This window comes from Sturnira hondurensis, unplaced genomic scaffold, assembly GCF_014824575.4.
Source record: "Sturnira hondurensis isolate 20B ecotype Veracruz unplaced genomic scaffold, ASM1482457v3 Scaffold0002840, whole genome shotgun sequence".
NCBI classification, from domain to species: domain Eukaryota; kingdom Metazoa; phylum Chordata; class Mammalia; order Chiroptera; family Phyllostomidae; genus Sturnira; species Sturnira hondurensis.
In genome coordinates, this window is record NW_028075471.1 from 4,670,020 (window position 1) to 4,684,171 (window position 14,152).

The 14,152-nt window shown below is 42.3% G+C and overlaps 1 protein-coding gene across 4 annotated transcripts in view; it reads left to right on the forward strand.

The window, feature by feature from the left end:
* Positions 1-14,152, forward strand: part of FLNB (filamin B) — a 141,005-nt gene that overhangs the window by 66,204 nt on the left and 60,649 nt on the right. For all 4 annotated transcript variants that reach the window (XM_037040770.1, XM_037040771.1, XM_037040772.1 and 1 more), the window contains exons 5-9: positions 7,209-7,327; positions 8,187-8,264; positions 9,788-9,950; positions 11,335-11,532; positions 14,006-14,143. In XM_037040770.1, coding sequence (XP_036896665.1) covers positions 7,209-7,327; positions 8,187-8,264; positions 9,788-9,950; positions 11,335-11,532; positions 14,006-14,143 — 696 coding nt within the window. The remainder of the gene's footprint in view (positions 1-7,208; positions 7,328-8,186; positions 8,265-9,787; positions 9,951-11,334; positions 11,533-14,005; positions 14,144-14,152) is intronic.

The following is a 14,152-nucleotide window of genomic DNA, read 5'->3' on the forward strand; positions in this document are numbered from 1 at the left end:
TTCAAGAAACTAAACAGTAAAGGCTTGAAAGCAACAAGAGAAATGGCACTTTACCTACCAGGGAAAAGTAAAATGGCAGATTTCTTATCTAAGGAAGCGGCACAACATTATTTATATGCTGAAAGAAAGGAGATATCAACCCAGAATCCTACATCCAGGGCTAATGTCCTTTAGGAATGAAGAGGAAATCTAGACATTCTCAGAAAAGGAAAAACTAAAAGAATTTGTCATGAGCACATCTACCCTAAAAGGATGGTTAAAGAGAATTCTTCGGACAGAAAGAAACAATAATAGAAGGAGTCTTGGAATAACAGGAAGAATGAACATGGTGAGCAAACACATAATAATTATAATAGACTTCCCTCAAAAACCACAAATCGCCAAAACTCAGTCCAGATGAAGTGAATAACCTGAGTGGTTCTATAACCATTAAAGAAATCAAACTTGTAATTTAAAAGCTCTTAGAAAAGAAATCTGCAGGCTCAAATGATTTCACTGGAGGAAGAATTAAATTAACAGCAATTCTACACAACCTCTTCCAGAAAATATGAAAAGGGAGCACCTCCTGACTCATTTTATGAAGGTAGTATTGTAACCAGACAAAGACAATGCCAAAAAAGAAAACTACAGACCAATATTCCTCATGAATAATGATGTAAAAGTTATTAACAAAATATTAGGCAAAAAAGTTAGCAAATAGAATTTTGCAATACATAAAAATTATTCATTGTGATTGAGTGGAGTTTATTCAAGGAGTTCAAGGCTGGCATGCCATTAGAAACTCAGTCAACATAGTCTACCATATTAACAGACTAAAGAAGAAAAATCATCAGAATAAACCCATGGATAAAACACTTATAAGTTGTGACACCATAAAAGTCCTAGAGGAAAACAAGGAGGAAAATTTCAGATATCCCACATAGTAATATTTTTGCCAATAGATCTCCTAGGGCAAGGGAAATAAAGGAAAAAATAAATGGAACTATATCAAACTAAAAGGCTTCAGCACAGCTAAAGAAACCATCATCAAAATGAAAAGGGAACTGATTATATGGGAGTTTGCCAATGATACATTGGACAAGGCTCTAATTTCCAAAATATATAAAGAACTCATATGACTCAACACTAGGAAAAGAAACTATCCAATTAAAAAATGGGCAAAGGACCTGAATAGACATTTCTCCAAGGAGAACATACAGAGGGCACATAGACATATGAAAAGATGCTCAATGTAACTAACCATCAGAGAGATGCAAATTAGTACCACAATTAAATATCACCTCACACAAGTCAGAATGGCCATCATTAATAAATCAACAAACAAGAAGTGCTGGCAAGGTTGTGGAGAAAAGGGAACCTTAGTGTACTGTTGCTGGGAATGCAGACTGGTACAGCCCTTGTGGAAAACAGTATGGAATTTCCTAAAAAAAAAAAAACTAAAAGTAGAACTGCATTCTGATGTGGCAATTCTGCTGCTGGGATTATACCTTAAGAATCCTGAACCACCAATTCAAAAGAACTTATGCACCCTTGTTCACAGAAGCACTATTAACAATAAAGAGTCAAGTGCTGGAAACTGGCTAAGTTCCCATCAGCAAATGAGTGGATCAAAAATCTGGTACATTTACACAATGGGATACTGTACAACAGAAAGAAAGAGGGAACTCCTACCTTTTGTGACAGCATGGATGGATCTTGAGAATATTATGTTAAGTGAAATAAGCCAGGTGGTGAAAAAACAAATGCCATTTGATCTCCCTCTAGAAGGAATCTAATGAACAAAATAAACTAATGAATAAGACAACGATAGGTGTGGAAACATGGAACAGACAAAGTGATCAGAGGGGAGGGTGGAGATAATGGTGGAAAGAAGGGGAAGGGACTAGACAAAGCACATGTATGAGTGACCCACAGACATGGACAGCAGTGTGAAAACTGACTGGGAGTGGCAAATGGGATGGGTGGAGGAAGGCAAAAGGGGAAAAGTTGGGACAACTGTAATAGAAAACAATAAAAAAGGATTTAAAAAAAAGAACAATCACATGATCATATCACTTGATATAGGAAAAGCATCTGACAAAATTCAACAGCCATCCATGATAAGAACTCAGAAAAAGAGGATCAGAGGAGACCTCAATTTAATATAAAGTAGTTACCACAAAACACATACAGTTAACAATATGATTAATGGTGAAATGCTGAGTACATTCTCTAAGATCAGTAATAATGCAAGGATGTCCTCTCACCACAGCTGTTCAACATCATGAGGCAAATTTTTAAAAATATATTTTATTAATTATGCTATTACAGTTGTCCCAATTTTCCCCCTTCCCTCCACCCTGCACACCCTCTCCCATCCACATTCCCCACTTTAGTTCATGTCCATGGGTCGTACTTATAAGTTCTTTAGCTTGTACATTTCCCATACTATTCTTACCCTCCCCCTGTCTATTTTCTACCTACCATCTCTGCTACTTATTCTCTGTACCTTTTCCCCCTCTCTCCTCCTCCCACTCCCCTGTTGATAAGCCTCCATGTGATCTCCATTTCTGTGGTTCTGTTCCTGTTGTAGTTGTTTGCTTAATTTGTTTTTGTTTTAGGTGTGGTTGTTAATAATTATGAGTTTGCTGTCATTTTACTGTACATGTTTTTTATCTTTGTTTTCTTAGATGAGTCCCTTTAACATTTCATATAACAAGGGCTTGGTGATGATGAACTCCTTTAACCTGACATTATCTGCGAAGCACTTTATCTGCCCTTTCATTCTAAATGAAAGCTTTGCTGGATAGAGCAATCTTGGATGTAGGTCCTTGCCTTTCATGATTTGGAATACTTCTTCCAGCCCCTTCTTGCCTGTAAGGTCTCTTTTGAGAAATCAGCTGACAGTCTGATGGGAACTCCTTTGTAGATAACTGTCCCCTTGTGTCTTGCTGCTTCTAAGATTCTCTCCTTATCTTTAACCTTCAGTAATGTAATGATGATGTGCCTTGGTGTGTGCTTTCTTGGGTCTAGCTTCTTTGGGACTCTCTGCGCTCCCTGGATTCCTGGAAGTCTATTTCCTTTGCCAGATTAGGGAAGTTCTCCTTCATGATGTTTTCAAATAAGTTTTTCATTTCTTGCACTTCTTTTCTTTCTGGCACCCCTATGATTCAGATGTTGGGACTTTAAAGATGTCTTGGAGGTTCCTAAGCCTCTTCTTCTTCTTTTTTTTTTAATTCTTGTTTCTTCATTCTGTTCCAGTTGAATGTTTATTTCTTCCTTCTGTTTCAGATTGTTGATTTGAGTTCTGGTTTCCTTCCCTTCACTGTTGGTTCCCTGTACATTTTCCTTTATTTCACTTTGCATAGCCTTCACTTTTTCTCCATTTTGCAACTGTACTCAACCATTTCTGTGAGCATCCTATCCACTAGTGTTTTGAACTCTACATCTGTTAGGTTGGCCATCTCTTCGTCACTTAGTGCTATTTTTGGAGCTTTGATCTGTTCTTCATTCGGGCCATTTTTATTTTTTTATTTTTTGTCTTGGAGTACCTGTTACATAGTAGGGGGGCGGAGCCTTAAGTGTTCGCCAGGATGGGGCAACCCACATTGTTGCATTGTGGTGCTGTATGTGGGGGAGAGATCAGAGGGAGAACAATGCCACATGCTTGGCTCTCTCGGCCAGATTTCAGTTACTTCCCCCACTACCCACAAACAAATTGGGCCTTTCTGGTGCTGATTCCCAGGTGGGTGGGTTTGTGTATGTTCTAGGACCCTGTAGGTCTCTCCAATGAACTGTGCTGTGAAGCTGGGTATTTCTCCCGCCTCCACAACCCCCACAGGTTTTCTCAGTTAGAGGTTTTGAGGCTTTATTTCCCCATATTGGAACTCTGGGTTGTGCGGTCTGTCTTGCTCCCCAGTTGTTCTTCCCAGTTTATCTGCATACAGATATGGAACTGCTAGTCTCCCAGCCACTTCCTTGCCCACCCAGGTCCTGTAGCCGCTGTCTTGCTGGGAGTCCTCTCTGTCCCAGCTGCACCCTTCCTACCAGTCTGGATAAATGTTTCTTCTTTAACTCCTTGGTTGTCAGGCTTCCATACAGTTGAATTTTCTGGCCTTTCTGGTTAGTTTTTGTTTTTAAATTTGTTGTTATTCTTTTGATGTGAGAGGAGGCAAAGTTATCTACCTATGCCTTTGTCTTGGCTGGGAGTCCAAAAATTTCTTCCACCAACTCAATCCCTGCAGGTCATTGCAGCCAGAAGTTATGGGGGATTATCTTCCTGACCCTGGAACTCTGGGCTGGCGGGCTGGTATGGGTCTGGGACTCCTCACTGCTGAGATATCCCTCCCGAATTTTTATCCAGCACAGGTAGATGTGAGACCAGCCCATTCTGTTTTTCTGCCCCTCCTACCGGTCTGGATGAATGTGGTTTCTTTAACTCTGTAGTTTTCACACATTCATTTAACTCGATTTCTGACCATTCTGACTAATGGTTGTTCTATAGTTTAGTTGTAATATTGTTGTGGTTTTGTGAGGAAGCAAGCCATGTTTACCTACGCTGCCATCTTGACTAGAAGTCTCAAATATGCAGAACTGATTCTGGATGAAGGTCCAGAAGCAATTCAGTGGAGAGGGCCTTTTTCACGCTGCCAGAATAACTGAACATCTGTTGGTAAAAAACAAAACAAAGCAAAACAAAAACCCTCAGTCTAAGTCTCACACTTTATATAAAGATTAAGTCAAAATCAATGACAGACTTAAATGTAAGAGTCTTTAACTGTAAACTTTCTAGAAAAACATCGGAGAAACTTTGGGATCTAGGACAAGGTAGAGTTCTTAGACTTGATGCCTAAAGCATGATACATAAAAGAAAAAAATGATAAGTTGGAGATTTTTTATATTTAAAATGTATGAAAGGCCCTCGCCAGGTACCTGTGGTTGGAATGTTGTTGTGATGTGCAAGGCTTGTGGGTTCATTCTCCCATCAGGGCACATACGGGAGGCAACCAGTGAGTGGATTAATAAGTAGAACAGCAAATTGATCTGTCTCTCTTTCCCCTGCTTCTTCTATCTCTGTCTAGAAATCAGTAAATAAATTTTTAAAAATGTAAAAAAGCGTTGCCTGTGTCTCAAAGTCTTGACACAAGGCACGCCAGAGGTGGCTGTGTGTGCTATTGTGGATTTCTCAATGGAGGGTGTATTCCTGGATTACCCCACGCTCCTGCAGGACAGGCTCCTTTAGCTCCGCCCTCCAGGCCACCTGGATTGCATCTCTAAGAGAATTCAAAATGTTGGTTGAGACGAAGGACCTGGGAAGGCTTTTAAAAACTTTGAAGTTAGGGGGATGAAAAGACAAGCTAAAGACTGGGAGAAAATATTTGGGAACCATGTACTCAACAAAGCGTTATTATCTAGAATACATAAAAACCCTCAAAAACTCAACAGTTAAAACAAAATAAACAAACAACCCAGTTAGCAAATGGTCAAAAGATAGGAATAGTCATTTCACCAAAAAGAATATACAAATGGCACAGAAACATAGGAAAAGATGTTTAATGTCATTGCCATAGAGCAGAAATTTTCAACCTTTTTCACTTTGTGGCACACATAAACTAATTATTAAAATTCTGCAGCATATCAAAAAATATATATTTTGCCAGTCTGACAAAAAATTCATACAACTTTGATTTATTCACTCCCGACAGCTATTGTGTTGGTTGTTGTCATTTTTCATTTGACAATCTCAGGGAAAAGAGGTCAGTGCCCCCTGACTAAATAGTCAAGTATTGCTTTGTGTCTTGTGGCACATCAGTTGAGAATTGCAGCCATAGAGAAATGCAAATTAAAACCACTATAGACCTATCAGAATGGCTGAAGTAGAAAGTGGTATGAACACCAAATGCTGGCAAGGATGCAGAGAAACTGGATCCAGATCACTCATACATTGCTGGTAGGAATGTAAAATGATATAGCCACTCTAGAACACAGTTTGGCAGTTTCCTAAAAAGAACTAAACATGTAAGCCCCAGCCAGGCAGCTCCTCTGGTTAGAGTTGTCCTGATACACCAGGGTTGTGGGTTTGATCCCCAGATCAGGGCATATGCAAAAATCAACCAGTTACTGCATAAATAAGTGGAAAAATAAATCGAAGTCTCTCCCTTCCTCCCGCTCTCTTTTCTTCCTTCCTTCCCTCTTTCTCTAAAATCAATCAAAAAAACCCCACACAACTAAACATGCAACTACTATATAACCCAGCAATTGCACTCCTTGATATTTATCCTGGGGAAGTGAAAACATGTCCACACACAAAGCTGTCCCTGAATGTTTATTAGCAGCTCTATCAGTAATAGACAGCTGGAAACAACCCAGATACCATTCTGTTGGTAAAATGGTTAAACAAACTGTGGCCCATTCATATCATGGAATATTACTCAGCAATAAAAAGAACAAACAATTGATACAGTCAATAACCTGGATGAATCTACAGAGAATTGTGCTGGAGGAAAAAGATAATTTTAAAATGTTACATAATGTATGATTTCATTTCTATAACATTCTGGAAATGATAAAATTAGAGATGGAGAACAGGCTCTTGGGGTACGAAGAGGATGAGGTGGGAGCGGGTGGATGTGGCAATAAAAAGGCAACATGGGGGATCCCCATGGGGGTGGAAATGTTCTGTATTTTAACTGTGTCAGGGTCAGTGTCCTTGGCCCTGGTACTAGAATAGAGTTTTGTACTATGGAACCATTTGAGGAGCTGGTTAAAGGATATTATACCTGCATGGGACTCTATCTCTAATTTGCTTAATCATCTCAAAATAAAGTTGAATTTTAAAGAAATAATTGAATGCAACTTTAAATATTTCAAGTAATACAAAGTGGTCTTTGATGAAAAATGGGCCATTCTCCCTCCCCCAGGCCTCCTCCCCGCACGCAGCCTCTGGGTGCCAGCGCCACTGCTGGTCACACATCATTCTCCGTAAATTGTATAGACTTCTGACTGCCTTGCTCTGAAGAGTTCAGATTTGATTGTGCTTGAATAACAAGGACAAAATTAGGGACTGGAACCTACTGGAGTACCTTTGTCACGGCAGTTTGACCCTGGCCCCCATGTGGTGGCTGCAGGGTTGGGTCCCACCTCCCCATTTCCTGAAGGAGACACAGTGGGTGAGGGCCTGTGGCAGGGCTTGGCCCCGATTGTAATGTGTTTGTGCAAACCTGTGGCAGGAATCGAGCCTACTGGAAACATGGTGAAGCAGCCAGCCAAGTTCACTGTGGACACCATCAGTGCTGGCCAAGGAGACTTGATGGTGTTTGTCGAGGACCCAGAAGGGAACAAAGAAGAGGTATGTTGGAGGGCGCTGCGTCCCCCGTCAGCATCCCAAGGGGCTTGTCACAGGGCCAGGGACTCTGCTTCCATGTTCTTCATTAAACCTCACAACAAAAATAGTTTTTTACCAGAAGCATCCTGAGACTTACAGTGGTTAAAGTTGATTTGTCCAAGGGCTGTGCTTGAAAATTAATATAAATTGATACCTGAGCAGAAAATAGTTTAACAAAAGAAAGGATACTTTTAATTTAGCAAAGGCCTCTTAGTTGAGGTTGTAGGTACTGATGGCCAGAATAGCAATAACAATACCGTACTGATACAATGCAGTGCGGTAACAATGCTGATGTCTTACTCGCCTCCCATCCTGACCATCCTTTGATTCCTTCCTCAGGGCCTTTTGCACACCAAAGGAGCCTTTTGTCTACTTGTCTCCTTAAGACTATATTTTATTCCCAGTTCTTCGCACCATCTGGAATTCTAAGTTTACTGGCATATTGTCCGTTTCTCCCACTGGGGCAGGAGTTCAGCCTGATTTGTTTTATTCCGGGTGACTATCACCGGACCCAGCATTTCATAAATGCTTAATGAGTATATAGCCTTAAAGGTTTAAGTTACTTGCTTTATAGTCTCTCTTGTCTAGAAAGTTTCAACCTCGAGACATTGGGGAGTCCTGACTTGGTTAAGTCTTTGTGTTACATGATTTGTGTCTGTGACTTCAGGCTCTTCCTCTCGTGAAGAGTGATCGAGTAGGAAGTAGCCATAGTCGGGACAGGTTCCTGGCCTGCCAGTTAGCTCACTGCAGGACGCTGGCTGGCATGGCATGCTCTTACTCACCCCTGGTGCCTTCTCTAACTGTCGCTTATCTTCCATCCTAGGCACAAGTGACCCCTGCTAATGACAAGAACAAGACATACTCTGTGGAGTACCTGCCCAAGGTCACTGGGCCGCACAAAGTAAGATGAGGTGTCATGGCTATTGCTTAGACTGTCTTCTGGATTTGCTTTGATATGTGTTGAAGAAAGGATATCTTAGAAAAAAGAGCAGTTTTCTTAAGTTAACTTCTGATTTTCCTTCCTGATTATAAAAGTATCCATGTTTATTATAGAAAATTTAGGATTCCCATGAATCAGGCTTGAGATATTAGCTAATATATCTAGTTGAATTCCATTGTGTTTTTTGTGATGTCATAAGATTTTTCTAACTCTGTCTAGGTAATGAAGTGTGGTAGCTTCATGCCTGGAGTGTAGGTGCTAGGCCGTGGGCTTCGTCATTGATGCCGCCTAAGTAGTCCCTTCCAGGTGTTCTGGAGCTCCTGGCAGCACTGGTGCCCGAGTGTGCAGAAGGCTGGTTGACTGTAGTGGAGGCCAGTGGGCCACTCATGTACCTGGAGAATTGATGGGGATCCCTTCCCCAGGCCCTTCGTCTCGGTGACAGTTTGAGTTCTGTTTGTGTCAGTGTGCCCTTGGCCTGTGGGCTGGGGGCTAAGGGAGTCTTGTGGGAGAGTGCAGTGACCTAGGAGTCTGCCTTTAGTTGGAGAAAGCCTTCAAAAGCACCCACAGGCCAGTGCCTGTGCACCACGCCAGGACTCTGACACATAGACCGTACTCGCCACCTTGGGCATCAGTGAATTCACTGGACTGTGGCCACAGGTTTATACCCTTAGAAAGCACATCATGAGTTTGGAGGCGAAAATCTTGAAGAGAGCATTTATGATGTAATTCATTTATTCAATTCATATGAAAACCTAATACAGTACCCCTGAAAAACTTAAAACCAAAGAACTTTGGCTCAAGTTTTAGATGGAAATCTGTACTTTTTCTCAAATTCATGTGTCTGGGATTGATCTTGATCACTTGAAAAATACTTTGACTCTGTGTGTGAAATCCTAGAACCTCACGTTATATTCTAGGGAACAATGGTGTCTTCTGCAGTTTCCTCAGAGGACCCCATGTCTAGACTCTAGATGGGGTGTCAAACTCATTTTCCCTGGGGCCACATCAACACATTAGCCTCATGGTTGCCTTCAAAGGGCCGAATGTAATTGTAGGACTGTATAAATGTAACTGCTCCTTAACTAGGGGCAGGGAGTTCAGTGCTGCCGCCGGGGCGAAACAAGGGGCCGGGCCAGATGAAACAAGGCGGAGGGCTGGAGTCAGTGAGTCAGCCCACGGGCCTTGTGTTTGCCACCTGTGGTCCAGAGATTCAAGTATAAGCATTTGTTCATATTTTACTAGAGATGCTAAACATCAGATGTACACATTTTTAATTTCCTGAAGGCTGGAAGTCCCTTGCCCAGCCATTATGGCTGATGGAGTCAGATGGGAGTCCATTCAGGCCCTTCACAGGACTCCTGGTTCCAGCCACCTTTGTGTGGGTAATCAGGGGGATGGATTAGAAGATCACAAAGCATGTGGCTTGATCGGGTAGTGTCACTGGGCAGGAAGAAGTGATTATGTGTCATCCCTGTCACTTGTAGGTCACAGTGCTCTTTGCAGGACAGCACATCTCCAAGAGCCCATTCGAAGTGAATGTCGACAAGGCCCAGGGAGATGCGAGTAAAGTCACTGCGAAAGGCCCAGGCTTGGAAGCTGCAGGGAACATCGCCAATAAGCCCACCTATTTTGACATCTACACGGCAGGTAACTGCCCCTCTCTCCACAGGTCAGGCTTTGTCGTGAAGCTAGAGATAATCCTCAGGAACCTGAAGTCTTCAGATGTCAGACCTTTGTCTTTTAAAACAAACAGCCAACAGCAGAAAAAGCTTTTTTCAGTTCTCCATTCCACCCCCCTTACACATTTATTTATTTATTTATTCATTCATTTATTTTTATTTTCCAATTATAGTTTACATTCAGTATTATTTCCTATTAGTTTCACTTGTACAGCACAGTAATTAGACAATTATATACTTGGCACAAAGTGGTCACCCCAATATTTCAAGTACCCACGTGGCCCCATACGTAGTTATTACAGTATTGTTGATGATATTCCCTATGCTGTAATTTATATCCCTGTGGTGGCTCTATAACTACCAATTTTTACTTCTTAATTCCTTCACCTTTCTCAGCCACGCCCTTCTGACAACCATGTGTTGGTTATATTTTTGAATGCATTGGTTATATTTTTAGGATTTTTCAACCTTAGTTTTTCTTTATAATCCTCAGGAACCTGAAGTCTTCAGATGTCAGACCTTTGTCTTTTAAAACAAACAGCCAACAGCAGAAAAAGCTTTTTTCAGTTCTCCATTCCACCCCCCTTACACATTTATTTATTTATTTATTCATTCATTTATTTTTATTTTCCAATTATAGTTTACATTCAGTATTATTTCCTATTAGTTTCACTTGTACAGCACAGTAATTAGACAATTATATACTTGGCACAAAGTGGTCACCCCAATATTTCAGGTACCCACGTGGCCCCATACGTAGTTATTACAGTATTGTTGATGATATTCCCTATGCTGTAATTTATATCCCTGTGGTGGCTCTATAACTACCAATTTTTACTTCTTAATTCCTTCACCTTTCTCAGCCACGCCCTTCTGACAACCATGTGTTGGTTATATTTTTGAATGCATTGGTTATATTTTTAGGATTTTTCAACCTTAGTTTTTCTTTAAAATCTTACATTTGAGCTTGACTGTAATGATTAATAAATGGCCAATTTCTGTACTCACTTCTTATTTAACTAAATAAATATTCCAATGAAACTAAGTTTTAAGAGTCATCTACTCAGCCAAATTCCATGCAAGATCTTGTGTGGGTTGGGTGGGGAGGAATGAATAAGACACAATTCTTGAAATGTCAGCTTTCTTTCCAGTGTAGAAAATTTTCAAGACAGAGGGAGGCAAGTTCAGCCATGACCCTCCTGTGCGGTCAGAAAAGTTGTTGATGCCTTGGCGTGGCCCTTCTAAGAGCTGCTGTCTCCTTTGTGTGCGTTTTGTACCTGCGTTTACACTCCTCAGCAGTGAACTTTCTTGAGAAGTTGACTTGGTCTTATGGAATGTTTACTCTGTCATAGGTGCTGGCGTGGGTGATATTGGTGTTGAGGTGGAAGACCCCCAGGGGAAGAACACCGTGGAGCTGCTTGTGGAAGACAAAGGAAACCAGGTGTATCGATGTGTGTACAAACCAATGCATCCTGGCCCTCACGTGGTCAAGGTCACATTCGCTGGGGACACCATTCCCAAGAGTCCTTTCATTGTACAGGTTGGGGAAGGTGAGTGCTGGAGTGGCCGACCACGGGTGCTTCTGGCCTCAAGGCCAACCGTGCCCACAGCTGGGCCCCAGGCCAGGAAGATGTAATACCTTTCTGTAAGCTATGAGGTGACCCCAGTGCTTGACTTGTATTAACTCATTTCATCCTCTCCAAACACTTGTCCAGGAGAGTCATTATTCTCACTGAGAAGTGCAGGGCCAAGGTCACTGAGGAGTTGGTGCCTGTGGCCAAGGTTAGCAGCAGTAGCGTTGCTGGCGCCCCCTGGCCTCCACTGCCTGGTCTTTACTGGCTGCCAGGTGCTTAGCACAAATGCATCTAAGTGTCACATTAGCCTGTGTGTTCCAGCCTATTATTCCCAGTTTTCAGGCGGAGATGTTAGGCTTAAATAACACAAGGTACTGGTGAGTAAGGGCTAGGCATCAGTAGAAGGAGAACCCAGGTCTCTGCCAATCCCTTGATCACCCTGCTAAACACCCTGCAGCCAGAAGCTGGTATTTTTTCTATAAGACTCTTTTCCTTTTTCCTTGTTGCTCTTCCTCCCCCAACCCCCACTCCCAACTCTGCTACCTTCTCTAATCAATACTTGCCTTCTCCTGTTCTGTCCTGCATCTGCGCCTGCAGACCTGGCTTCCTCTTCTGAATCCTGCCTCTGGGCCAGCCTGGACCCCGAAGCTGTTGGCTTCCTAGTTGAGAACACTGGGCCAGAGGCACCTTACTTGGTAAGGGCTGGTTGGGTGGGGCTTCTGGGCCAGTCCTGTGTGCTGCCTGCAAATATCAGCTGAGCCTGTGCTGTTTGTGGCCTCTGGAAATGATAGCCTGTGTTATCACAGCATGTCCAACCATACCCCAAGCCCATTGTCTAATTATGTTCACACATTTCAAAATGGTGGTGAATCTGGCAGTTTCCTCCCCACTCTTTAGCTGTATTTAGTGCTTATATGAACTGAGCAATGACCCTTTGGGTCTGGAGATCATGGTCCATGTTCAGAATCTCCGTGAGTATTGAAACCCTCCAGGGAAGTCCTGTCATCCTATTGTGACTTATTCCTGCTATAACCAACTTTTCTCCTCTTAACAAAGAAAAAGTAAACTCAGCATGTTCAGATATAAAGCTCTTTTTGATATAATGCAGGAAAGAATTTGAATGGCTTTCCTAGTCTGACTTCCTCTAACTCACGGAATACCCTTTTCATTCCTCTCCATCACTTATACTGTATAGTATTTAATTAATAAAGGGTGTTTTTTGTTTTTCTTTTTGTTTTTGGATGTACTAATCCTTCCTCCACTTAAAGGATTTTATATAAAAAAGAGGCTTTATATCATTTTCACAATGGAAAACCAATGTTATTTGCCACAAAGTGCCACCATAAACTTACGTTCATCCATGAACCACCTAAAATCATCTCTAACTCCAAGGATGTTTGTGTGTGTGTGTATGTCTCTTTGGGAAGCAATTGTTTGCCAAATAGCCAGCCAAGAATGCTGCGAGGAGGAGGGACCAGCGGAGGAATTACCTTCCTTCCGTGGAGTAAAACTAGGGTCTCCTTTTCTGGAGTTTGTGACTCACTGTGTACAGAGAGCGAGCTGTCAAATATGCAGGTTTGGAAAGGAAAAGCCGGTTAATAAACAGCATGACATTTTACCTATTAATGTCCCATTCCTGTACTTAGTGAGAAGGTTGCCCATGTTGACAAAGAATTCATAGGGGCCAAGCATGTCTTTTATCAACCTTCTGATGAGCCCCATGGAACAGGAGTTTTGTGGACCTCATGTAAGGAATGTTAGAAACTACCTTTGTCCTTAATCTTTAGACTTACAACTTAAGCTTTTTTAATCTGATCCAAAAATCAAATTGAGAGCGGTGTTTATTGCTAATAGTTGCATTTATAGCTGCCTGCATTCTCAGGACTGAAGTGTTTGTCTGCCTCGGCCACCGTAGGGTTGAATGGGCTCCTCTTTTGAGCTATTGTCAGGCTCTTTAACTGGAAGACAGCAATGCTTAGCCTTTTAGAAATGAATGACCTGAGGTTTGGAACCCAGTCAGATGTTTTCAAGCTCTACATTTTTCAAGTTGACTTGATGAGAAGGCCCAGTCTTCCCAACTCGCGGGCCCTGGAGTATAGCAGTGAGGTTTGAACAGTGTCCAGCACCAGGTCTTCACTCTCCTTCACCACCGAGAGGAGAAATGCCAGGACTCAGCCAGTACCAGGAGCCCAGGGAATCCACGCTGTGCTCTGCAGCCTTCTTTGCCAATGTAACTTTCCCCAGTCCCTCTGCGGTGTGGCTGGACAAAGTTATGTTGTACCTTTATTTGCTGCCTGGTGTGCTCTCTGCACGGGACCCCTCATCTCAGTAACTGCGGCATACTCTGCAGAACAAATATTTTCTTGGCGGGTGGCTCCAGGTTGCCTTGGCTTGCTCGACTCTGACTGAAGAATGAAAGGTTGAATTGATGTTGAAACTATGCTTGCAGCCTGCAATCCAAACGCCTGCCGGGCCAGTGGCCGAGGCCTGCAGCCCAAGGGCGTCCGCATCCGGGAGACTGCAGACTTCAAGGTTGACACCAAAGCTGCTGGCAGCGGGGAGCTCAGCATAACTGTGAAGGGTCCTAGTAAGTGCT